This window comes from Perognathus longimembris, chromosome 7, assembly GCF_023159225.1.
Source record: "Perognathus longimembris pacificus isolate PPM17 chromosome 7, ASM2315922v1, whole genome shotgun sequence".
NCBI lineage: Eukaryota > Metazoa > Chordata > Mammalia > Rodentia > Heteromyidae > Perognathus > Perognathus longimembris.
In genome coordinates this window covers 55324904-55349908 of record NC_063167.1, presented here as the reverse complement: position 1 = coordinate 55349908, position 25005 = coordinate 55324904, and the positions used below count along the sequence as shown (strand labels likewise).

Genomic DNA, 25005 nt, shown 5'->3' with positions numbered 1-25005 from the left:
ATCCTAGCTACTCATGAGGCTGAGATCTGAGGATTTTGGTTCAACCAGGCAGGAAAGTCTATGAGACTCTTACCTCCAGTTAACCAACAAAAAGGCAGAAGTGGTGCTGTTGCTCAAGAGACAGAGCACTAGCCTTGAGCAAAAAAGCTCAGAGACAGGGCCCAGGCCCTGAGTTCAAGAAGCCCTAGGAAGCCTCCTCTGTCCCCCGCCCCTCACAAGACAAAGGAAAAAAAAAAAGAAGTGTCTAAAAATGAAAACGAAAAAACTTTAGTTCATTGTTTTTTCCTATGACAAAATAGTTGTTCTAGTTCCCATATTTCATGTCTCAATTAGAAAGGATGCATAAACGTGAGGAAGTAATAATTTTTGCTTTTTTAAACTTTTTTAATCTTGTAGTTTAATTTTGTAGCTGTAGAGTTTTATGCTCTCCAGATTGTGTGTCGTGAGTATGGGAAATCTGGTAAGCTGAAAACGTAGTTTGTTATTTACATTTAATTTCCTTAAATTTTTTTGATTTAAAGTTTGATTTATATATCACTTTTTACTTTCTTTAGAGTAGTTGTTACTAAGTAGTTACTACTAACAGTTATTAGCAAGAGTTAGTATCTACAATTTATATAGAATATTTGACACAATGTTTCCTGATTCAGTCTTTTTGGTGGGGGGGGGGGGGTCAGTGCAGGGACTTGAACTCAGGGTGTAGAGCTCTTGCTTAGCTTTTTTCTTTGTTATTGATAATTTTTTTCTCCCTCTAGGCTAGAGCCATACCATTTGAGCCACGCTTTTAGCCCTTTAGCTTTAGTTGTTATCATTTTGGATAGTGTCTTCCATTTTTGCCCATGTCAGCCTGGAGTATGATCCTTCTATCTATGCCTTCTGCCTGGTTGGAACAACAGATGTACACCTTCACATTTTACTGATGAGGCCTTACTAATTGTTTCCTTGGGCTGACCTCAAACTGCAATCCTAGGAAACTAGGATTACAGGAATGTACCACAGTGCCAAGCCTGTAATAGGCATTGGAAATTACTCTCACAGTCAGATTATATTGGCCACGTAAAACGATTTTGATTTGAGGGACCTTTCTAATGTGTTTTGTTGTGAGAGTTACCAAACTGTGTACAGATCAAAGTGTCAAATCTCATTTGTAGGAAATGATTTTTTTCTAGGCAGAGTAAATCACTCAGATTTATTTTATTCATATTTGTGCTGGAGCTTGAACTCAGAACCTTTTGCTCTTGCATGGCTTTTTTGCTCTAGCAAACTTGGTATTTAATACTTTTGCTCACTGGCTGGCGCTTTACCACCTGAGCCATACCTCCAACCCCTAGTTCTCAGATTCTTTTATATAGTGGTGTAATAAGCTTTTATTTTTTATTTTTTAGCATAGGCTGCTTGTGAAATTTTTTCTTAATTTTAAAAAGTGTTTTAATAGTTGGATTTAATAGCAGTCTTATATGACCATTTTATAAATTTACTTTGTAAAAATGTTAGAGGAATCTTAGATGTTGAAAGTGTTTGAAGTACAGTTTGATTTAGAAAAACATAATTGCATAAATGAGAAATTTTAATTATTAGGAAGCTGAGCCTGGGCATGGTGGCACATAGCTGTTAACCTGTACTTGAGAGACTGAGGAGAAACCCAGCCTGGGCTATATAGTGTGAGACCTTGCCTCAAAAAGGGAAAAGCAAGCAAAAGAAAAGTGGAATTATAACCATTCATATCTAGTAGAGTTGTTTTTCTGCAGGTGCAAGGAAGTCCGATATGTTTCTTGGAGAAATACCAAAAACACAATAAATGAATTTTGTTTGGGAGGAGGGGTAGGGAAGGGGAAATGGAGTATTGCTGTGTTGCCCAGGCTTGTCTTAATATGTTAGGCCCAAATGATCTTCTTGCTACAGCATCTCAAATGGCTGGAACTACAGGTATACAGGTATGCATCAGCATACCCAGTTTTTACAAAACTGGGTTATTTTTTACAAATTTTTTTTTCTTATTTGTGTTATTTCCCCCCTCCTTTCTTTTTCTTCTTTCCTGTTCCTCCTTCCTTCCCTGCTTTTTTCTCTCTCCCACTCCCTTCTCACAGTGGTGCTGGGGATTGAACTGAGTTCTGAGGGTCTGGCACCATGTTAGCAATGTGAAATACATTTCCAGTCTCATGAAATTATATTTTATTAGTTTTATTCTTTGCTTTTCATTGTATTTTTGATAAAAGAGATGCTCTCTTAGGTCTTGGTTTGTTATTGGTCATAGAAAATATTTTTCTAATAATATACCATACGAGATATCAATGATTGTAAAAGATGATATTCCCATGAAACAGTTACTTAAAAAGATAGTGGTTATAGTTGGGTGCCCATGGCTCATGCTTGTAAAACTAGTTACTTAAGAGGCTGAAATCTGAGGATCCAGATTCAAAGCCACCCCATGCAGATAATTCCACAAGGCTCTTATTTTCAGTTAACTGGCAAAAAGCCAGAACTAGAGGCATGGCACCAACCAGGAGCAAGAAAGCTGAGTGAGAGTATAAGGCTCTGATTTAAAAAAACCAGTACCAGACCACCTCCTTCCTCTCCACACCAAATAGTGACTATAACACTTAAAAGACAATAGTTATTCTGCAGTCAATGGATGAGAACAATAAATGAATTTATGGGGCTTAGTGTATATATATATATATATATATATATATATACACACTTTTGAAACTTGGATGCTAGTAACGTTCTTAGGGGACAGCACTAAAATTAATGCATCATTGAGTGACTTTGGGTAAAAGAAATCACATATTCTTGCTTTTTTTTCCTTCCATACTCCAAGGTTTTTGAAAATGGTACTGTTTGATATTTTATTGTTTATTTTGTGTTGTGGGTGGTAACGGCAGATTAACAAGGGCCTTCGGCATGCTTGGCAAGTGCTGTACCACTGAGGTATATTCTCAGGTGGCCTTTCTCTTTTTCAAGGACTGAAATTGGAGAAGTGAAATGGAGATGAAGTATCACAGTTGGTATCTTGGTTAGAAATAGGTTCAGGAAAACTGAGGGAGGTCATTTGATCATAACTAGTATAATTTCAATGAAGTCCCCTTGCCTCTCTTCATGTTCCTATTCCCTTGCTTTTTGTTTAGAGCGCAGAGACGAATGGCTATACATATCAATTTATGTGTATAATGCATCTTGTTCAGTTTCACCCTTTCCATCAGTCTCCTCTCTTTAAAGAGGTGTTTTTATTTTATTTTTTTATTTTTTTGTGGCATTACTGGGGTTTGAACACAGGACCTGTGCCTTCTAGGTAGGTGCTCTACCATTTAGCCATAGCTGCAATCCCTTGATAGCTCATTTTCCAAATAGATTATTAAAGCTGAGTGTATTGGCTCACACTTATAAATAATCCTAGCTCTTAGGGAGGCTAAGGCAGGAAGATAGTTGAGATAGGAGTTTTGTACACTTTTTGCTATGGCTGAGCTTGAATGATGATTCTCCTGATCTCAGCCTTCTGAGTTCATCCTCCTGAGTAGCTGGGATTACTTGTATGAGCCCACCATATTTGGCTATAACAGAAGGGGTTTTAATTAAAGTATGAAGGTAACTTTTACTTGAAATGCCTTTAGTTGTATTGATTACATATTTCTCTGTGGTTGGAGCAAAATTCCAGTTAATAGATAGTTTTTGTATATATATTTTATATAAATATATTTAAAATATAAATATAAGTATACATTTATATGTAATGTATATATATATTTTGTGGGGACCAGTCATGGGGCTTGGATATATATATATGTGTGTGTGTGTGTGTGTGTGTGTGTGTTATATAATTTGGGGGGGGTGGTCAGTCCTGGGGCTTAGACTACTGCCTGAGCCCTGTCCCTGGCTTCTTTTTGCTCAAGGCGAACACTCTAGCACTTGAGCCAAAGTGCTATTCCCAGCCTTTTCTAAGCCACATTCCCAACCCTGTAGATAGATTTTGGAGAGATTTAGTTTGAGAGAGAAGTTTGAGCTAATAGTTTATTGGTAATGAGGTTACAAAGTGATATAGGAAAAGCTTATAGTCAAAGCTGAATTGTCTTTGCCCATTTCCCTTTTTGACCTATTATAGTATATTTTTATGGATGTATTATGATAATTCAGTACATATTTACAGTGTGTATGGTGATCAGATCAGGGTATGTTGATCACCTTTAGATTTAATAATTTCTTTGTATTGGGAATATAAAAAATTGTCTTTAGTAGCCATTTTGTGCAGTTTGGAAACATCTCAAAAAAAATTTAAGGAACTTCTCTATAATCTAGCCATATCGCTTTCAGGCATCTACCCAGAATATTACAAGTCAGGATACAGTGTAGACACTTGTATATCCATGTTCATTGCTGCACTGCTCTCTATACCTTCTAGCCCACTGTATCCCTATGCCCATTAATCATCTTTTCTCTATCCCCTTGCATCTCAGGTTTACAAGCCTCTGCTAACTACTGTTCTCTGAAGTATTTTGTTCATTAGTGCTGGGGTTGAGCTAAGGACCTCATGCTTTCTAGGCACTTCTACCAAATTTGTAGACTTTTTCTAGCCAGTGTATTTTTGGGATAGTTTCATTTCCTGTCCTAGTATACATCTGTACTGATGTCATAGCTTGGATGACAACTGTTTGCCACACATTTAGCTTCAGTTGAGATGGATTCTTGTGGACCTTTGTGCCTAGTCCATTTTGGAACTGCAGTCCTCTCAGTTTCAGCCTCTCCCATATGGCTAGGATGACATGTATGTACTGCTACACTCAGCTGTTGGTTGAGATGGGGGGTGGGGTCTCATAAACTTTTCAGCCTAGGCTAGCCTCAAACCTTGATCCTCTAGAGATACTTCAGCTTTCCAGGTAGTTAGTGCATGTGTTTGTGGGACTGGTAACTAGAGCTAAACTCAAGGCTTTGCACTCTGGCTCAGCTCTTTTTATTTGATGCTGTCCCATTTGAGCCACACTTCCACTTCCAGCTTTTTGCTGGCTTTATTGGAGGTAAGAGATCTGCTGTTTTATCTGCCCAGTCTGGTTTGGAACAAATATCTTAGATCTAGGCCTTCGAAGTAGCTAGGATTTTAAGTGTGAGCCACCAGTGTCCAGATAGTAATGTTTCTTAAGCCACAGAGCATAATTAAATGACAGTTATTTTAAAAATGATATCATTTAAAGTTTATTTTCAACTTATTTTCAAATACAAGGTGCTTGGACTCATTTTGAGGCCCATTCCTACTCTCTCTATTTACTATTTTTAGTTGTCACTGATGCCCAGCAAATGCCTTTTAACTTTCTACTGATAATGAGAATGGTGGGACTATTTGCTTTCTATAATTCTAGTTAATGCATTTTTACATATATAATTTTGAATCTACTTTCTTTCCCCTTCCTATCACTTGGGGCACTGTTTAGGTTTAAATTATTGCTTACCTTCTTTCCATGCTTTCTCTGAGGTTCTTACAGCTGTAGCTCAAATATCCAGCTATACATGGTGGGTTTCCAAATGCATACCCCAAGCTCAAATTATTCTTGAGCTTCAGACCATGTACCTAATGGGACATGTTTGAAAATGGACTTACTGCTGATTCCTGCATACCTGTGCCAACTTTTAATATTTTTTGCCAACTTTATATTAATTTGTCAGTCTAGAAAAAACAATGTTCTTCAGCTAGTTCTCCACTAGTCTTAATCATTAAGCCTGATTTCCTTTTACTTAAATTTAGTTCACTGTCCTCTCTTCTGAATTACTGGATATGCTTCCTTTTTTAAACATTCTTTTTCATTGTCTGCATCTTGAATTACATTTTAACCAGGTTAAGCCTTGATTTCTTTGAGTTCTTTAATATTGTATGTTTTCACTCAAGACCTTCTTATATGTCAAGCCTGCTTGCACTGTGGAATCTGGGTTCTTGTCCTCTACTTTCAATTAAGAAAGTTGTCTCAAATTCATACATCATCTCCTCTTCTTTCTTCCTCTCCACTTTACTTCCTTCCTCCCCCCCCCCGCCCCCGGTTTGATTGGTATGAGATCCAGGCTGACCTCAAAGGCATGATCCTTCTGCCTCAGCCTTCCCATTACTAGCATTACAGAGGTGCTCCACCATACGTAACTAGAACATTTCTTTTCTCTTTCATATTAGTCTTGTGTCATTGTGAATTACTGGAAGATATTAGGTGGACATAGGAGTGTAAGAATAATTTTCTATTGATAGTTTTGTAAACTTTGCTATAGAGATACTGTGTGATTTATATACCTCAGAGTAACACTGAAAAACTTCAGCTGTTTCTCTTGTATTATGAGTTATTCTGACAAAGTTAAGGCTCTCTGAAATTTTTGGTATGAAAGTGTATGATAGAGTTATGTGGGGTGGCCACGCATGCCTGTGATCCTAGCTATAAGATGACTGATTTGAAGGCATTCTATGCAAACACTCCTCCCCCCCAAAAAAGAAAAACAACAACAATGAGTGACTTGTATCTCAGAGAACAAATCTAGAATGGTGGCAAATGTCTGTAATCTCAGTGACAGAGGAGGCAAGGTAGGTTGATTAAAGCCTAAGGACCAGCCCCAGGCAATAAACAGGACCTTTTCTGAAAAATAAAAAGCAAAAGGGCTAGGACAATGCCACAAGAGATAGTTTCTGCCTACAAGTGAGGCCCTAAGTATGAACCCAATAATCCTGTCCCCCAAAATATTACAGATTATACTGAAAGAGATCCCAGTTTTGTAGAGTTGTAATGGGTACTTAATCTAGTCTAACAGTCCCCTCTTAACTTATTTCAGTTTGTGTTTCCCTGGGGTCAGGAAGTGTTCTAAGTAATGAGGAAGTTCAGGAAACAGGAGAAAGGTCTTTGGCTGGATGTCTTATTTTATTCTAATAAGCAAGTTTAATTCAATTGTTCCTGTAGAACTTTGATTTGCTCTCTTCCCCACACCAGCATAGCAATGCTAGAAATGAACTATTTTGATTTTTTGGTGTCTACTTGTCTAGGCACAGACTTAAAACAGACTTGAGTCCAGAGAATCCTGCCTCTTAGTTGCTTTTGTATCTTTCTTAGAGAACACTTAATGAATACATTTTTGGAGATGGAAGAATTATTCTGTATTTTGTTACAATGGTTTTGTTTTAGTGCCAAAGACTTGTGATCCATGAAGTCAGCTAGGCCATAGTAGCTAATGATGTAATGATTCACAAAGGCAAATGTGTTAATTACAATCCAGAGAATTGATAAAAGTAAAGATCAAATCTTATTTATATAAAAGGCATGCTGTATGTACTGATTTTCTTGGCATTTCCTTTATTTTAAAGGTTTGTATTTTAAGAATTCAATTTTATAACATATAAAATTGGATCTATAGTTTACAACATGGTGTTTTGAAATATGTGTTCTCTGGGAAATAGCAAAGTCAAACTATTATGTCACATACTTGCTTTGGGGTTAAGAACACAATATTTAAAATTTACTTGGATTTTAAAGTAGTTCATTATAATCAACTAAAGTTACTACATTGTACATTGTATTATTTTAACAGGCCTATGTAATTAGAATTCCATTTTTTAGTAAATATATACTGGTGTTTAATTAGCTAGGTAACTTTTACCAGATTATATGTTTTTAACACTCAATCTAAGCCATTTTAAGTAGAATTTGTTTTCTGGTCTTTCTGGTGGTTTGTGCATATGAATATTTAAAGTCAAATATCAAGCATTGTTTTGTTATTTTTTTCAAGTATAGTGATCAGCCCAACCTGGTCTGGAACTCAGTGTGTAGCTCAGGCTCCATTCAGACTCCAGATCCTCCTCTCTCAGCCTTCTAAATGCTGGATTACTTTATCAGACATAATGTAGATGAAAAAGAGAATGACACTTACCACCAAATGCTTATTAAAGTATCTTGCGTCTGGCAACTCTCAAACTTGTTGATGTTCAAAAGTAAACAGAGCCAGTGAATGGATATAAAGCATAGGAGGCAAGCTTGAATTGCCTGTCTCTGCTCATATACCTTGCTAGAAATATTATTTCTATTTATGGTATAATTTCACTCTTGTAGAGATTTTTAAAAATTGGACTCGGAAAGTGGCGAAAAATGTATTATACTTGCCTTTGCTTCTTAGTGTCATGTTTTAATTTTTCTAAACTGTGAGTGACATTTCTCATAATTCCTAATGAATGCATTTTTTAGATTAGTATACATAATGGTTCTCAAGTTTGGTTGCACACCAGAATCATTTTGGATGTTTAAAATTTTTTATAAATGCTTAGCCCTGCCTCAGATAAATGTGACTTAATTAATTGGTAAAGACCCAATCATCTCTACTTAAATCTCTCCAAGTGATTCTAGTATTGAGCTGGGATTGGAAACTGTTGCTGTTTAGGAGAGAATTTTAGAACTCATCCAAATTTTAGGTACTGAGATTAAATTAGTGGTGTTTGTTAATGATTCAAGTTAAAAAGGGAAATATGATTGTTTTTCAATGAGAATATTTTTGTTTCAAGTTCTTTTTAATTTAGTGTTTTGTTTTGTCGAACATGGGGTTTGAAATCTGGGCCTGGGTGCTGTCCCTGAGCTCTCCAGTTTAAGGCCTAGTGCTCTACCACTTGAGGCACAGCACCACTTCCCATTTTTTTCTGTTTTTGTGGTACTGAGGAATCGGACCTAAGACTTCATGCATGCTCGGCAAGCACTCTACCCTAAGCCACATTCCCAGCCCTTTTTTATAGTTTTTATTTATTTTTAGTTGGAAAATGCTATTTTTTCTTTATTCTTTAACACTTTGCTTAGAATTGCTATAACTTCTTTGTTTTTTGTGTTTGTTTTTTTAATATTTTTTTATTATCAAACTGAATTACAGAGGTTACAGTTTCATACATTAGGCATTGGATACATTTCTTGTACTGTTTGTTACCTCGTCCCTCATTCCCCCCTCCCCCCTCTCTCTTTCCCTTCCCCCTGACCCCCATGAGTTGTTCAGTTCAATTTCACCAAACAGTTTGTAAGTAATGCTTTTGTAGTTGCTTGTCTTTTTTTAACCCTGTGTCTCTAGATTTTGGTATCCCTTCCAATTTCCTGGTTCTAATACCAGTATACCCGGTATTTTAGAAAGAAACTTTTCCCTCTCTCTTCCCACCCTACTTCTCTCTACCTTTCTGCCTTCCTCCCTGTTCTCCCTTTCTTTCCTTCCCCCTCTTCCCTCTCTTCCTTTCCATCTTTTCCCTTCTCCCTCTCTGCCCTCTCTCCTATTTTTCCCTTTCCTCCCTTTCTCCTTTCTTTTCTTTTTTCTCTATCTCTCTCTCCCTCTGACTGTCTTTCCCTTTCCCTTCCTGGCCCTGTACAATATTAGGGCCTTGAGCATTATAGACAAGTTCTTTATCCCTGAGCTACATCTCTAGCCCCTGGGGTTTGGTAAGAATATTTTTATTGTAGTCCATAGTAACAAATATTATTACATTTTTTTCCTTTTTGCTTGTACTGGGGTTTGAATTCAGAGCTGCATGCTTTCTGGGCAAATACTTTGCTTGTAGCTTTTTTTTTTTTTCTTTTTGAGTGGTGTTGTGTGTGTGTGTGTGTGTGTGTGTGTGTGTGTGCGTGTGCTGGTTAATTTGGAATATTGACTTGCTTTCTCCCTGGTCACACACCTGTTTTAGGCTTTCCATCATATCTTGGATGTCAGGTATGTGTACCAGTGAGGAAGATTCTTTTGACTTTTCTGCCTAGGCTGGCTTACAACCCTGATCCCAATCTTACTTAGCCTAGGATAATAGATGGGTGTTACTGCACCAGCTCTTGGTTAAGAAGAGGTCTCATGAACTTCTCTGACTCTGCTGGCATTGAACTACAATCTTACAGTTTTTCGCCTTCTAAATAGAATTTTAGGCGTGATGCCATTGGTATCTAGTATAAAAAAATCTTATATTGTTGATAGGCAATAGAGCAGAATTTTAAACTGTCATTTACAAATATATGAAGTGGTTTTGTAAGTCTGTGTTCCATTTTCCTCGTATCTTTATTAATTTGGCCTTACATTTTGAAGGCTTAACTAGTGGTATTCCATAATTTATCAGATCCAGTTTCCTTTAATCACTCTCTTCATGTGGTGAAAGCTAACACTAAACTATATTTCATAAGATTAATTCTTTTTTTGTTAGTTTTTTTGTTGTTGTTTTGGTTTTTAACTCAGGGCCTCTTACTTGCTAGGCAAATACCACTGAGTCATTCCCCATAGCTTATTTTTTGCTTTAGTTGTATTATGGATGCAGTACAAAGCAAGATCCTACTTTGAAAATAATCAATGCAAAAAAGCTATCAGGCAGGATGGTAAAACAGGTATATCTAGTAAGAGTGAGACCCTGTGTTTGGAAGCTAGCCACCAAAATAGACCATATTTTTAAAGATAAATTTCTAAGAAGTTTAAATGATCTACCTCAACCTCAGAATAGGTTTTATATCAGCTGATTGTTTTGATAGGCACTAGTCAGGTATCACATTTACTTCTCTGTTTCAGTTTTTTGATGTCTTCCATAATTAGGTTTAGGTTATAGGATTTTTGGAGTAAGACCAGAGATAAAAATGACAGTTTGACCACATCATAACAAAGACATAGTATCAATAAGATTTTTATATCTGTAAGGACTCATAAATGTTTTTGAGTTATAATGCAATATTATTTTGTTGTTGTTCAAACCATTCAAGATGTGCCTTATGGCCCCTTTTCCTTTGGTTCATATGTCTATTTGACATCCTTTCCCCAATCTTGAGGTGATGTCATTGTTTATATTGTTGTTGCTTACGTTTTATTGTTGCAGTTTATAGTTTGAGCACCTTCTTTTCTGGCACTGCTAATTCTCCCCCCTCATTTTATGTATTTCCCCATTTCTAGAATCATTTCCCTGTTCATGGAACTGTATTCCCCTTAATGGGAAATGGTGTCAAAACAAGATTTGGGTGCTTATTAATCATTGTTACTGGGCTGTTGTTGATAAGAACAAGGAACTTATGTATATACACCTGTCTACAAATATTTTTGCATGCATCATCTGTATCTACGTTTGAGTGTATATGATAACTCTCTCTAGTCAATTAATCAATTACCACTGAGCTCATCCCAATTTATAAATTTCTACTCTAGGAGTGTCAAATCTGGCCATTAATTACATTTGTTTATTTATTTTTATTATATATAGACAGCCTGAGGATTATTAGCCTATATTTCAGCTGTTACATTAATTACAAATCAAGTGTTTATGTGTAATTATCAATCTTATGGATGCCAGTCATTTCCAGAGTTATCTTCTCCCCCTCCCATACTCCTTCAGTAAAATGGTATAGTTGTTTAATATATTTGTAATCAGATTCTTTTGGGAAATCCCCTGAACTTCCACGACTTTAAATTTTTATATTCTTTAGAGTTCATTCCTCTTTTTTTGCTCAAGGCTAGTTCTTTAGCACTTGCACTGTAGCTCTACTTCTGGCATTTTTGGTGCTTAATTGGAGATCCCATGGACTTTCCTGTCCAGGCTGGCTTTGAACTGTGATAGTCAGATATTAGCCTCCTTAGTAGCTAGAATTATAAGCGTTAGCCATTGGTGAACCAATGGAAATGTGATATTTAAATGTTTCCTAGTCCTTAGAAACTGTCCTGGAATAACTGCTGGAAATATATTCATCTTTGTTAATATAAAACCTATATAACATCCTTTGATTGTGGTCATTCAATATCTCTTTGAATCTGTTTAGTTGTAGGGAACTCACTTATGAGTCATTCATACCACAGAGAATCTTTACCTGTTAAGTCTTTAGATTCCTCCCTGGTACATCTACTCAGTGAGAGTTTTTGAGTTTGGATAAACTTAAAATAGATCTCTCTTTCCTGTCTAATAGGCTCTCATTTCTTGGAGAGAGATTTAGTATGCCCTCTTGCCAACCATAACTTCCTTTAACCTTTCTGCTTTTCAGAACCCTAGTAGCTGGCTAACAACATCCATATTAATACGATGTTTTGAATGTACTCGTATATCAGCTACATGTCTTTATGTAATTTTTGTTCTTTATTTCTCAAGCTCATTTATACATTGTAACCATATTAGCCATGCAAATGCCAATGTTTACTTGTCCTTCATTGTTCAAAATTTGTGATTGTTCCCCATTGCATTTGAGTGTTACTTTTGTGTATGTGTGTGTATGTGTGTGTGTATGTGAGAGAGAGAGAGGGAGAGAGAGAGTGTGTGTGTACATGTGTGCTGGTACTGGACTTAATGTGGCCTGAGCATTGTCCCTTAGTGTGTGTGTGTGTGTTTGTGTTTAATTGAATATTAAAGTCTCACAGATTTTCCTGTCCCAACTGGCTTCCAACAAGCAATCCTCAGATCCCAGCCACTTGAGCAGCTAGGATTGCAGGTGTGAGCTATCAGTGCCTGGTGGAATACTACTTCTTTATCCACAAGTGCTTCAGAACAATCTGTGGAGTCTTTTTGTTGTTGTTGTCATTGTTTGGTGGTAGTGTTTTGGTTTTTTGTTTGTTTGTTTTGTAACTCCATAGACCCTCTAGGTTTTCTGGTATTGGAAAAAGTGTTTGGAGACTCTCTGTAGAAGAGGAAATTGAGGGCCTAAGTTTTCATTGCTCTGATACTGACAATGGATAGTTAGAATGCTATTAAAATCCATATTTCTTGATCCCATGTATAACTCTGTACTAGTGATTTAAAAATTTTAATTTTGTGGTATCAGCTTCCCTCCAAGGTATATTTTCTATGTACTATTTTCTCAACGTATTTCACTTGACCAGCATTGTTTTCACATTGTTCTGCCTGATATCTTAACTTTTTTTTTTTACCTTTACTGTTGAAATTCCACATATTTTTCAAAATTTGTCATGTTTGCTTTTTTGTTTTCAGTTGATCTGAGAAATGGCAGAACATAATGAGCTGCTCTCAATTTTATTCAAGTAAAATCTTCCATCCTTGCTCTTGTATATGCCTGGTCTCACATTTGGCTATTACAAACCAAAGCCCTCAGAAACTAGGGTTTTAGATTAGTGTCAGAACATTTAAACTTTTTTAAATCTTGAAAATGCCAGCTTTACCCCAGTTAGTATTGCTTCCCTTGTGTCCTGCAGTTAGGCTTGTCAACATCGGTAATGTACATGACAGTTGAACTTCCAGTGTCTTGCTCACATGATTGGTCTCCAGAAAAAAAAAAAAAATCAGTGTCAGTTCACCTACTGTGCAAACAAGGAGTGAGATGGAAGATATTTGTTGAAATTTCTGAAATTAAGAAGTATGTGAAAACAAGTAATTCCAACTGAGTTCCTCATGGTGAGTCAAGTCCTTATCAGTCCCATCTTGTCAGTCTCACTTCTGTGATACTGAGTTCCTTGAAACACAGCTCTAACATAGCCAGATACATAGCAAGCCTTACGGGATATTATTATTGCTATATAGGACCAACAGAGGGCTTTTAGACCTAAGACTTTTTTCAATGGCGGAAATTGTGAACATCAAGACTTCCCTGTAATGAATAGGAAGACATTTAGTCACAGGCATTGCTGCACATATACCATTGATTGACTCACTAAAAAAATAAGGAAGTTTTTTTTAAGATAATAAATGGAATTCTGGTGCCATGTTTACTGTTGTTATAAACAGAAATAGGAGCCTTATGGTTCATTTGTCACCAAGCTGTCTGTAGAAAGAGACCTCATATTGAATAACAATGCTGACAGCTAGGCACCCTACCACATCCCCCAGTCACTGGGACTCTTCTCATTGCTGTCAATCATTTCATATCCTTTACAAAAGCACTGTTCAGTTTTTATTTTTTTATTTATTTTTATTTATTTTTTTACTGTTCAGTTTTTATTAAGTCACTGGACTCCACTTGTCTCATGTTTGCTTTTCATGTGATGGTTTCATCTAAAAAATGTTGATTCATTACCATGACATTTTATATATGTAGATTAAAAATATATTATTCATAATTCTGGAAAAGTCTTAAGAATTATCTAGTTTTATAAGTTTTCTTATTTTTCCATTATTACAGATAGAAAAAAGTGTACATGCATATCCTTTTCAAGGTTAATCCAGGCTGGCCTTGAACTCATGATCTTCCCAGCTCACCCTCCTGAGTGCTCTGATCTGATTTTTGTTTGTTTGTTTTGAATCTTCTCAGCTGCATGCCACCCATGAATTTGTTAAATTTGCCTTTGTATATGTGCATCTAAGTCTTAAATGTTGAAATGGATGGAGACTATATGTTCTTATTGCATACTGAAGGAACTCTCATGATGCATTGGGCCATTGTTCTGAATACATTTTTTTTTTTTTTTGGCCAGTCCTGGGCCTTGGACTCAGGGCCTGAGCACTGTCCCTGGCTTCTTCCCGCTCAAGGCTAGCACTCTGCCACTTGAGCCACAGCGCCGCTTCTGGCCATTTTCTGTATATATGTGGTGCTGGGGAATCGAACCTAGGGCCTCGTGTATCAGAGGCAGGCACTCTTGCCACTAGGCTATATCCCCAGCCCCTGAATACATTTTAATCACTAAAAAGTCAACCATTTTTATTGCTGTTCTGTTCATATTTTCTTTTGTATTTTTGTTTTATTTTCATCTTTATGAACACTTTCTATATTTCATGAAATATACTACCTATATGACAGTGCTGAAGAAATAGAATTAGGGATTACATTGTATAATCAAGTATCTTGTTAGAACCTAGAAGGACAGGTATATCTAAAAGTTCTTACTTTCAGAAAGCATCCTAAGGAACAGCCAACATTCCTGGCAGTTTTAACAGTAAATCTGTGAGATAAAAGCTAATAATGCCCCCCCAGTAGATACTGTGAAGTAGAAACTCCTAAGATCTTTTCATTTTTGTTTGGAAGTAGCCAGCTGGACTCAGATTAGACCATCTCAGTTTTATGGGATCATTTGGCAACATTCAAAGCCTTACACTGAGAAGCAAGTCAAACCTGTCTTCTCTTGATCAGAATGTTGAGCTTGGCCATATCCATGTCATAGAGTTTCACAGCCTGTTGCCCCAAATTTGCATTGTGGATACAGTGTCTTCTGTATTCATTGCAGAATTAATGGTCACAGAGAACTTCATGGTGGCATATTGGTCCAGGCCTGAGTTGCCCTGTGGCACTCTTTTGATGGCATTTAGGCTGCCCCTGGAGCCTCCCTCAGTGTCTTGGGGTGACATGGCTGTGGATTCCTATCAGTACTGCCTTCTTGGCTTTCAGAGCCTTTGTTTTCATTTGGACTTTGAAGGGACAGGAACCTCCTTCCTCGCCTTCAGTACCATCTTGTTAGAAAGACCTCTTTTATGTTTTTTTTTTTCTTGTTTTTTTTTTTTTCCTTTTCTGTCGTGGGGCTTGAATTCTGGCCCTGGTCCCTGAGCTCTTCAGCTCAAGGTTAGTGCTCTATCACTTGAGCCACAGTGCCACTTCCTCCTTTATGTTTTTAAAAATATATTTTGTGGGCTGGGAATGTGGCTTAGTGGTACAGTGCTTCCTAGCATGCATGAAGCCCTGGGTTCAATTCCTCAGTACCACATAAACAGAAAAGGCCAGAAGTGGCACTGTGGCTCAAGAGTTAGAATGCTAGCCTTGTGTAAAAAGAAGCCAGGGACAGTGCCCAGGCCCCAGGATTGGCAAAAAAAAAATAACTGTTACTTGGCAAGGGTTTAATTATGGGATGAGCTGATAAACCTGTTTCAGTTAATGATTCCAGATGAAGAAAAGAGACAAAATTATTTTTGTACACAATGTAAATTGAGTCTATAAGTTGTGAACAGTGCACTGTAATGACTGATCAAAGTAGAACAAATGTTTTTTAATCCTAGAATGTCTTACTTAGAAGACAATTACCTGTCAATTTAAAGTTGTAGAAGTAGAGGTCCAAGGTGTAATGACTTGAAAAAAGTTCCATATTTAGTGCTGGTAGAGCTGGTACTTGTCCAAAACTCTTATTATGAATTTTAATATTTTAAAAGAGTAGAAATGGCCTTTGATAATTTTCCTAGAAAATATATTTTATTTTTCAAGAAAATTGCAATATTTTATGAATGGATTATATATGGTTATAAGGTAATTATAGAATCAAACAGCCTATAATTGTTTAATCACTCTAAAAATAAAATATTGATAGTATTCTAGAAATTGTCCTTGAATAGTTCCTCAGTTCACCCTTTTTTTCTTTCCAGAGCTAGCTACTGTCTTTTGAGAGAATTATTTTCTGTTATTTAAAAATGCTTAGCCACGGGGCTGGGAATATGGCCTAGTGGCAAGAGTGCTTGCCTTGTATACATGAGGCCCTGGGTTCGATTCCTCAGCACCACATATACAGAAAATGGCCAGAAGTGGCGCTGTGGCTCAAGTGGCAGAGTGCTAGCCTTGAGCAAAAAGAAGCCAGGGACAGTGCTCAGGCCCCGAGGCCCTGAGTTCACGGCCTAGGACTGGCCAAAAAAAAAAAAAAAAAAAAAAAAGTTTAGCCACCCATGTGTGTATCTCTAAGCAAAAACATTTAGGTTTGGGTGCTTCTGAGCCCTGCTCCACGTATTATACTTTGTCATACATTGTGGTTGTGGTATTTACCTGTGTTGATATGCAATACTTGTACTTTTACCGAGTTGTTGTATAATCGATGTAATCTATTGTGTAACCTGGACCGTAGTCTAATACTCCAATTAGATAAGCATTTGATGTTCTTGGGTTTGGAGTCATTGTAAGGCTGCTGTGAACATGTGACTTTTACTGTATATTTTCAAGAGCTTCTTTTTTTTTTTTTTTTTGCCAGTCCTGGGCCTTGGACTCAGGGCCTGAGCACTGTCCCTGGCTTCTTCGGCTCAAGGCTAGCACTCTGCCGCTTGAGCCACAGCACCACTTCTGGCCATTTTCTGTATATGTGGTGCTGGGGAATCGAACCTAGGGCCTCGTGTATCCGAGGCAGGCACTCTTGCCACTAGGCCATATCCCCAGCCCCTTTCAAGAGCTTCTTGTTGTGTTGAACATCTGGTGTTGGTTATATGCATCCTAGTTAATGTCACCCTAAGATGTACTAGTATACTCTGGAAGAGCTGTTTATTTACTATTTAATTTTATTCCTAGGGCATAGCCATTCAAAATGTCAGCTTAGTACACAGATTGATTTCCCAGGGCCTCAACTGTTACTAATCTCTGATTCCCAACTTTTAGGTGAATCATATGGAAGTTCAATTTTTAATTTTTTCCAAAGGGTACAATCATTTTACTATAAAAGTAAAACCTGTAAAGTGTTTATACTCCTAATACTCTAAAATTAATTTTAGAACTAATTTTAAAGCACTTAAAATTGTAAATTGTTATTTTAAAGGTGATGTACAGAGGGGTTACAGTTGTGTAACTCAGGTGATTGAGTCCATTTCTTTTTTTTTTTTTTTTTTTTGGCCAGTCCTGGGCCATGAACTCAGGGTCTGAGCACTGTCCCTGGCTTCTTTTCGCTCAAGGCTAGCACTCTGCCACTTGAGGCATAGCACCACTTCCTGCTTTTTCTATGTATGTGGTACTGAGGAATCGACCCCAGGGCTTCATGTATAGCAGACAAGACTTTACCACTAGGCCATATTCCCAGCCCTCCCCCCCCCATTTATTTTTTATTTTATTTTATTTTTTTGGGTGGGCAGTCCTGGGGCTTGGACTCAGGGCCTGAGCACTGTCCCTGGCTTCTTTTTTTTTTTGCTCAAGGCTAGCACTCTGCCACTTGAGCCACAGCGCCACTTCTGGCCGTTTACTGTATATGTGGTGCTGGGGAATTGAACCCAGGGCTTCATGTATAGGAGGCAAGCACTCTTGCCACTAGGCCATATCCCCAGCCCAGAAAGAGGTTTTTAAAGGTTTTCTTTGTTGCTGTTTTGTTTTCATTACCTTTTGTCTTGTTCGTAAGTTTATCTGTTTTTGACAGGGTAAGGAGAAGCACAGAAAGGGTAGGACAAAGGGTGAACAAATACTGCAGTGATACTTGTTCATCTTTTGACAACTTATCTCTTCATTTGCCCATTCTTTGACAGCTCATTTTGGTTTTTATTGTACACTAGACATGATAACTAACCATTAATAAGGATGATTATCTGTACTCTAATATCAGAAATAAATTTCCATTTCCTTTTTCTAAGAGTAACATTTCAGATTATTTTGAGATTATTTTGAGCCAAAGAAGTCATTGGGGGTAGTGTGCAAGTCACAACTATGAAGACAAATTTTACAAGCTAGTAGTGACTGAGTAGTAAAGTTGTGCAGTGTCCACATTGCTGACTTTAGTCCAGGACATGTTCATGTTTATTCTTACCAAACGGATTCCAAAGACTGTGAAAGGTGGGTCCTGAGAATCTCCCATTGTTCTCACCTTGCTAGAAACCATTGCTTATTGGAGATATTTTTGTGCACTAGCAATGTAGTCAGCTCTGTTTCTTGTGCAAGTATGTGCTTCCTATTTGCCTGTTTATTGATTGAATTGGTTCTTTTAGTGTTAATATTTTGATTTCTTTATACATTTTGTATATTAATTCCCTATCAGATGAATAGTTACCAAAAATATTACCCCATTCTGTAGTCTTACCTCTTCACTTTGGTGATTGTTACTTTACTATTCAAAGCTTTTTTTAGGGGCTGGGAATGTGGTTTAGCGTAAGAGTGCTTGCCTAGTATGCATGAAATCCTGGGTTCGATTCCTCAGCACCATGTAAACAGAAAAGACCAGAAGTGGTGCTATGGCTCAAGTGGTAGAGTGCTAGCCTTGAGCACAAAGAAGCCAGGGACAGTGCTTAGGCCCTGAGTTCAAGCCCCAGGACTGGCAAAAAAAAAAACAAAAAAAAACCCCAAACAACAAAACAAAACACAAAACCTTTTTAGTTTTATGCAATCATATTAGTCCTTGCTTATATTTCTTGTGCTATCGGAGTCCTACTTAAAGATCATTGCTTATGCCTATGTTTTGAAGTGTTTTTCCCTAGTAGTTTCAGAGTTTAAGGTAATATGTTAAGGTCTTAGGTGTGTGTGTGTGTGTGTGTGTGTGTGAGAGAGAGAGAGAGAGAGAGAGAGAGAGAGAGAACAAGCACCCACACTGTCCCTTAGTTTTTGTGCTCAGGGTTAGTTAGCTAGCACTCTACTATTTGAGCTACAGTTGTGCTTCTGGCTTTTGGAGGTTAAAGATCAGAGTTTCAAGGACTTCCTGTCCATCTCAGTCTCATGAGTAGCTAGGATTACAGGCATGAACCGTAGGTGAATGTCTTTGATCTATTTTTGCTTGATTTTTGTACAGGGTAATAGAGATCTGCTTTTTTGATCAATATGTGGCTATCCATTTTTCCCAGAACCATTTGTTAAAGAAACTGTCTCTTTGCCAATGCATGCTTTTGGCATCTTTGTCAAAAATTGCCTGGTTATAGCTGGTGGGTTTGTTTCTTAGTATTCTCTATTTGGTTTTGTGCTGATTCCAAGTTGTTTTTCCTACTATGGCTCTGTAGTATCTTATATCATGTGAAGTCAGGTATTGTGGTACATTACTTTTCCCCCCTAAGGAATGCTTTGGCTATTCTGGGCAGTTTATGCTGGGCAGTATATGAATTTTAGGATCATTTTTTTCTATTTTTGTGATGTCACTGGAATTTCTACAGGTATTACATTAACTCTGTGGGATGCATTTGATAATAGAGCCATTTTCATAATTTTTTTTCTAGTCGGCCTGGGTGCTGTCCTTGAGCTATTTTTGTTCAAGGTTAGCACTCTACCACTTTAAGCCACAGCACCACTTCTGGCCTTTTCCTTCCTTCCTTCCTTCCTTCCTTCCTTCCTTCCTTCCTTCCTTCCTTCCTTCCTTCCTTCCTTCCTTCCTTCCTCCCTCCCTCCCTCCCTCCCTCCCTCCCTCCCTCCCTCCCTCCCTCCCTCCCTCCCTCCCTCCCTCCCTCCCTCCCTCCCTCTTTATTTTTGGTATTTAAGTGGAGATAAAATGCTCTTGGTCTTTTTTGTCCAGGCTGGTTTCAAACTGTGATCCTTAGATATCAGCCTCCTGAGTAGATAGGATCACAGCTCTGCTGAAAGAGGGACTTTAAAGAAGAGTCCTGACTTTTCTTTTTCCTTTTTTAAAGTAGATAGTATAAGCTTCCCTCTTAGAAATGCCTTTACTGTGTCCCCCTCATTCTTATAACCAAGGCTTGAGAACAAGAATAAGATACACTAGGCGGGAGAATGATTAAGTGTTCTTACAGAGAACATGTTGAAAAGCTACCCCATGGCTTTGACTTTCAAAAGCTGTATTGTTTCACTTCTGGTATTTTGCTGGTCTGTTGGCTTCTTTGGTGAACTTCAAAGATTCAGTATCATTGGGTTGTACAAAACATTAGTTGACTTATTTATTCATTCATAAATACTTATTAAGCATCCATATACTGGAAAATTACTACACATTGGCTAGGCAAAAAGGTGAATAAAAGAAAGGTGTTTGACACTCTAGAGTACATAGTATAGAGTAGGTAACAAAATAGGGCTATTTGAAACCATATAGAGAAGCTGTGCTCTGCTAATATTTTAAGTATTTAAATATTGTTTATTAAAGTGAAAATATAGTGATTTTTTCTTAAGTCTTGCAAAATATGTTTGAACAGTCATGCTTTTGGGGCTTATTACACATGTATTAATATGTGAAACTAGACATTACAGAGGGTGACAATTGAAACTGCGAGACAGAATATGAATGAGAATGAAAGAAAGTATGTATGCCTTGTAATGATAGTTCTAGGTAATGACCAGTAATAGATTTGTGTAAGTGAAACTATGTTACCTTTGCTGTGAACCCTTATAGGCAGGGAAGTGAAAAATACCTGTGGCTTTTCTTTTCAGTAAGTGATCAGTACTTAAGAACTGAACATTTATCTTTTATCTTAAGAGCTGAGAGAAACTATGGTGAGATTTCTTCTTAGAAAAGTAAATCTCTGAAATAGAGAGGTATAATAGAGCAAATGAAAACCTTGAGGTCCCTTCTGAATTATGTGACATTGATCTCTGGCACTGAGGCATATATGCCTAAAATCCTTTATTCCAACAATACACCCAAGGAGCTGGGTTTGGTGATCCTTCCTACTATGAAATTTTAGGATTTTAATTTTTTTAATTTAGCAGTTCTTAATAACTTTGATTGCTGGAAAATCAATTTTTTTTCTAGACTTGTTCAAGGTTCAAAAGTTAAAAACTTATGATGTGGAAGAAGGCTTTGCTTTCTCTAACTGATATTTTCTGACTAGGTACTTCGTAACTCAGGACGACCTCATTTATTCCCAGTAATATGTTTTACTAAACCCTTTCAGGTAACTTTAAAAGACTGTGTGACTTAATAATAGATCATGGCTTGAACTCAATTTTTATTTATTGTTGTTATGAAAAAGTTTTAGTGAGATTTTTTTTTGTCTCTGTAGTTATCAGAGACTGCTACAGACAATTGCTGTACTTGAGGCTCAGCGTTCTCAAGCAGTCCAGGACCTGGAAAGTTTAGGCAAGCATCAGAGAGAAGCACTAAAAAATCCCATTGGATTTGTGGAAAAGCTCCAGAAGAAGGTACACATGGTTGTTGTGTGGTTGTTGTTTTTTTAAGATTTACTCAGATTAATTTTGATAATAATGTAGGAGAAGTTGGTTTATTGTTTTCATGAATATATGTTGCTTTTAAAAATATTTAATTTTTCCCCTTGTACAATCAGACTACTTCCTAATATTGATATTTACTAAAATGAGAACAACTACAGCTGCTTTTGGAAGTGGGATGGGGATTGAACTCAGTACTTCTGACTTGCTAGGCGAGTGCTACACCACTTGAGCCACCGTCCTAGTTCTTTTTCTTTTAGGTTGTTTTTCAGAATGTGATTTAGTCTTATGCTAACTGCCCAGTCTGGCTTTGCGCCATGATCCTCCTACCTCTGCCTCCCTAATAGCTCTTAATCATAGGCTGGGACTCTGCTTGGTTTTTGCTTTTTTTGCCCAAGCTAGCTTCAAAACCTCAGTCTTATTGTTGCCACCTTCAAGCAGCTGGAAGCACAGGTTTGTGCCAATATGCAGCTACAAGCTTTCGCTATTGGGATAGGAACTACTTTTTGTCCTAGTCCTTTGCCATTTTCCATTTCTGTCAAAGAGCATTTTCTCTTTTCTGCTTTCAGGATGGACATTGGGATTAATAGAGCCAAAAATAAAAGCAAAGTGTATCAGGATTTATACTTTTTTGGGGGGTTACTTTTGTACCTTAACTGGGAGAACAAAAGAAGGTGAAAGATCTCTTTAAAGTACTAGTGGTTCACACTGATAATCCTAGCTACTCAGGAGGCTGAGATCTGAGGACCACAATTCAAAGCCAGCCTGTGCAGACGAATCCAAAAGACTGATTATGTCCAGTTAGCTAGCAAAAAGCTGGAAGTGCAGCTGTGGCTCAAGTGGTAAGAGTGGCAACTTTGAGTGAAAAAATTAAGGGACAGTAGCACCTATGCCCTGAATTTTAAGCCCCAGTGCCAGCATGCACTCACCCACACACTCATACACACATTGAATGTCTTTTTTTAAGGTTATAACCAGGTCTGTGAAAAGAATATATAACTTTTATTTAGTTTGAAGTGCCTTTTGTTAGTGTGGAAACTACTCAAAACTTTGTGTTTTCCTTAGAAGAACATTTTTTGAAGTGCAGAGTAGACCAGTGGTTTCAGTGTTTCATGATAGGAAGAGCTCATTGATACAGTTTGATTTCATGTAAAAAAAACAAAAAACACTTTTCTTCTTTAAAAAAAATCCCATGTTTAATAACTATTTAAAAGTAAAACAAATTTATGATCATTGTGTGTGTGCGTGTGTGTATAAAAGTGGAGTTTGAGGTGTATTGTCAGTATTGTGTGGAAAGAATAAAATTAAACTATGAGAAAGAACTTAGTAACTTTAAAAGAAAATTTATATGACTTTAGTATCTTTTATGAGTTAATCACCTGAGTATTAATTACATATCAGTTAGACATTAAGTTATTATTTTGATTTCTTGTACTTGGTACAAGAAATGTACTTGGTAATTTTTTTTCATGCTTTCAGAAAAGTTTAAATGTCGATAATTGGATTCATATAGTGGCTTGTTAAAAGTTTTTAAAGAGCCATAGTCTACCTTCTCTGTTAAAATAGGGCCCTCTAGAAAGTATATCATTGATTTTTGCCTTATTAAGCAACTTCCTTTATACAAAGCCATTGCAATTTGTTACGGCAATTTGTAACTTTTAAATAGTCTATTAATAAGAACTGTATTAGCCTTAATCTCTTGTATAGCTAGGCATATTTTCTATATTTGTATACAGTCAAGCTTAAATGTCTTAGGCTTAATCTTGAACTTAATTTCTTTTTAATTTTAATTAAACTGAGATAAATCATATTGACTATCTTAACTGTTTTGCAAAGATGAACAGAATTAAATCTGGTTATCTTAATAGACATGAAAATCTTTCATTCCCTAGAAATTTTTGTACTGGATTTAATTTAGAAGTTTGATTCTTGAGATGTAATTGGGCTGAAGTTGAAGCCCAGTTGTAGAGTAAGTCATACATTTTTAACTGGTGAAGGCTAATAGTTTTACTTAAAGTAAGTCATAAACATGCGGTAAATTTAAAATCAATTCAGCCTGTCTTTCTTTTGCAGTCAATACAAAGTATGTTAATATAGTATAGAAATCTATAAATATATTTTCCAAATTTAACTTTCCATTACCTGTTATCCTCTTTAGCACTTAATGTTTGGATTATATTATCTTAATTAACTTTATTCGATTCTGTTAGTGAGTAGAAATGCTCATTTGGTAATCTTTTGCATTTGGTGCCATCTGAAAAGTTGAGTATAGAGGATTCTTGAATTAAATTCAGACTCCGACTTTGTTCTTCTTGTTTTGTTTTCTTTTTCTCCAGGCTGATATAGGGCTTCCATATCCACAGAGAGTTGTTCAGTTGCCTGAGATTGTATGGGACCAATATACCAATAGCCTTGGGAACTTTGAAAGAGAATTTAAAAATCGTAAAAGACATACTAGAAGAGCTAAGTTAGTTTTTGATAAAGGTAAGAAGTCACAGGATGAGATTTTAACCTGAAAAATATCTGTTTCTGTCTTGCTCTAATAATTCCATACATTGTTCTGTTTTCAGTAGGTTTACCTGCTAGACCAAAAAGTCCTTTAGATCCTAAGAAGGATGGAGAGTCCATTTCATACTCTATGTTGCCTTTGAGTGATGGTCCAGAAGCCTCAAACAGTCGTCCTCAGGTAAGTAGTATGAAGTACTGGAGTAGTAAAATTTGAGATTAAAAAAAAAATGTTTTAGCATTTTGCAGGTTTGTGTTCTTATTGTTAAAACAGACATGTTATTTAGTATGCACCTTGTGGAAAATGAACTGTGTAACTCTAGGCAAGAATGGGGGTGGGGAACCAGGGGAAAAGCAAAGGAATGAGTGACATTGTCCAAAAAAGGAAAGGTACTCATTACCTGGCTTATGAAATGATAACTCCTCTGTACAATGCCTTAATAATAATAATAAAATTATATAAATTAAGACAGTCATTCACTGTGAACTCTTCATTTGCAACCATTAAGATAATAGGAACATTCACTATCAAGTAAAGAGAAAGTTTGATTTTATAGTCAATTCACTATATTATTTATGTTAAAGTCTCCAAGCAACAGTTTACTTTTTTATAAAGTGTAATTAAAATTTCTTATGTGTAGTTATTAAATGGGTGTTACATATACTATGCCTAGTACAATGGTTGACATGGTCCCATTATTTGTATGATATTGGGCTATATCAAAGAGTAGTTTATTTTGTTGTCAACTTGTAAACAGCCTTATTTTATATGCAGATGATAAGGGGACGCCTGTGTGATGATACCAAGCCTGAAACATTTAACCAGTTGTGGACTGTTGAAGAACAGGTAATAGATATTCCTAAATTGTACAGATTTTTTAAAAAT

The 25005-nt window shown here is 36.7% G+C and overlaps 1 protein-coding gene across 6 annotated transcripts in view; it reads left to right on the top strand.

Annotated features, from left to right (window-relative positions):
* Zzz3 (zinc finger ZZ-type containing 3) overlaps positions 1–25005 on the top strand; it is a 79143-nt gene that overhangs the window by 39922 nt on the left and 14216 nt on the right. For 5 of the 6 annotated variants that reach the window (XM_048351618.1, XM_048351619.1, XM_048351620.1 and 2 more), the window contains 4 exons: positions 21449–21587; positions 23951–24098; positions 24185–24300; positions 24895–24966. In XM_048351618.1, coding sequence (XP_048207575.1) covers positions 21449–21587; positions 23951–24098; positions 24185–24300; positions 24895–24966 — 475 coding nt within the window. The remainder of the gene's footprint in view (positions 1–21448; positions 21588–23950; positions 24099–24184; positions 24301–24894; positions 24967–25005) is intronic. The other variant, XM_048351622.1, reaches the window with a different exon arrangement.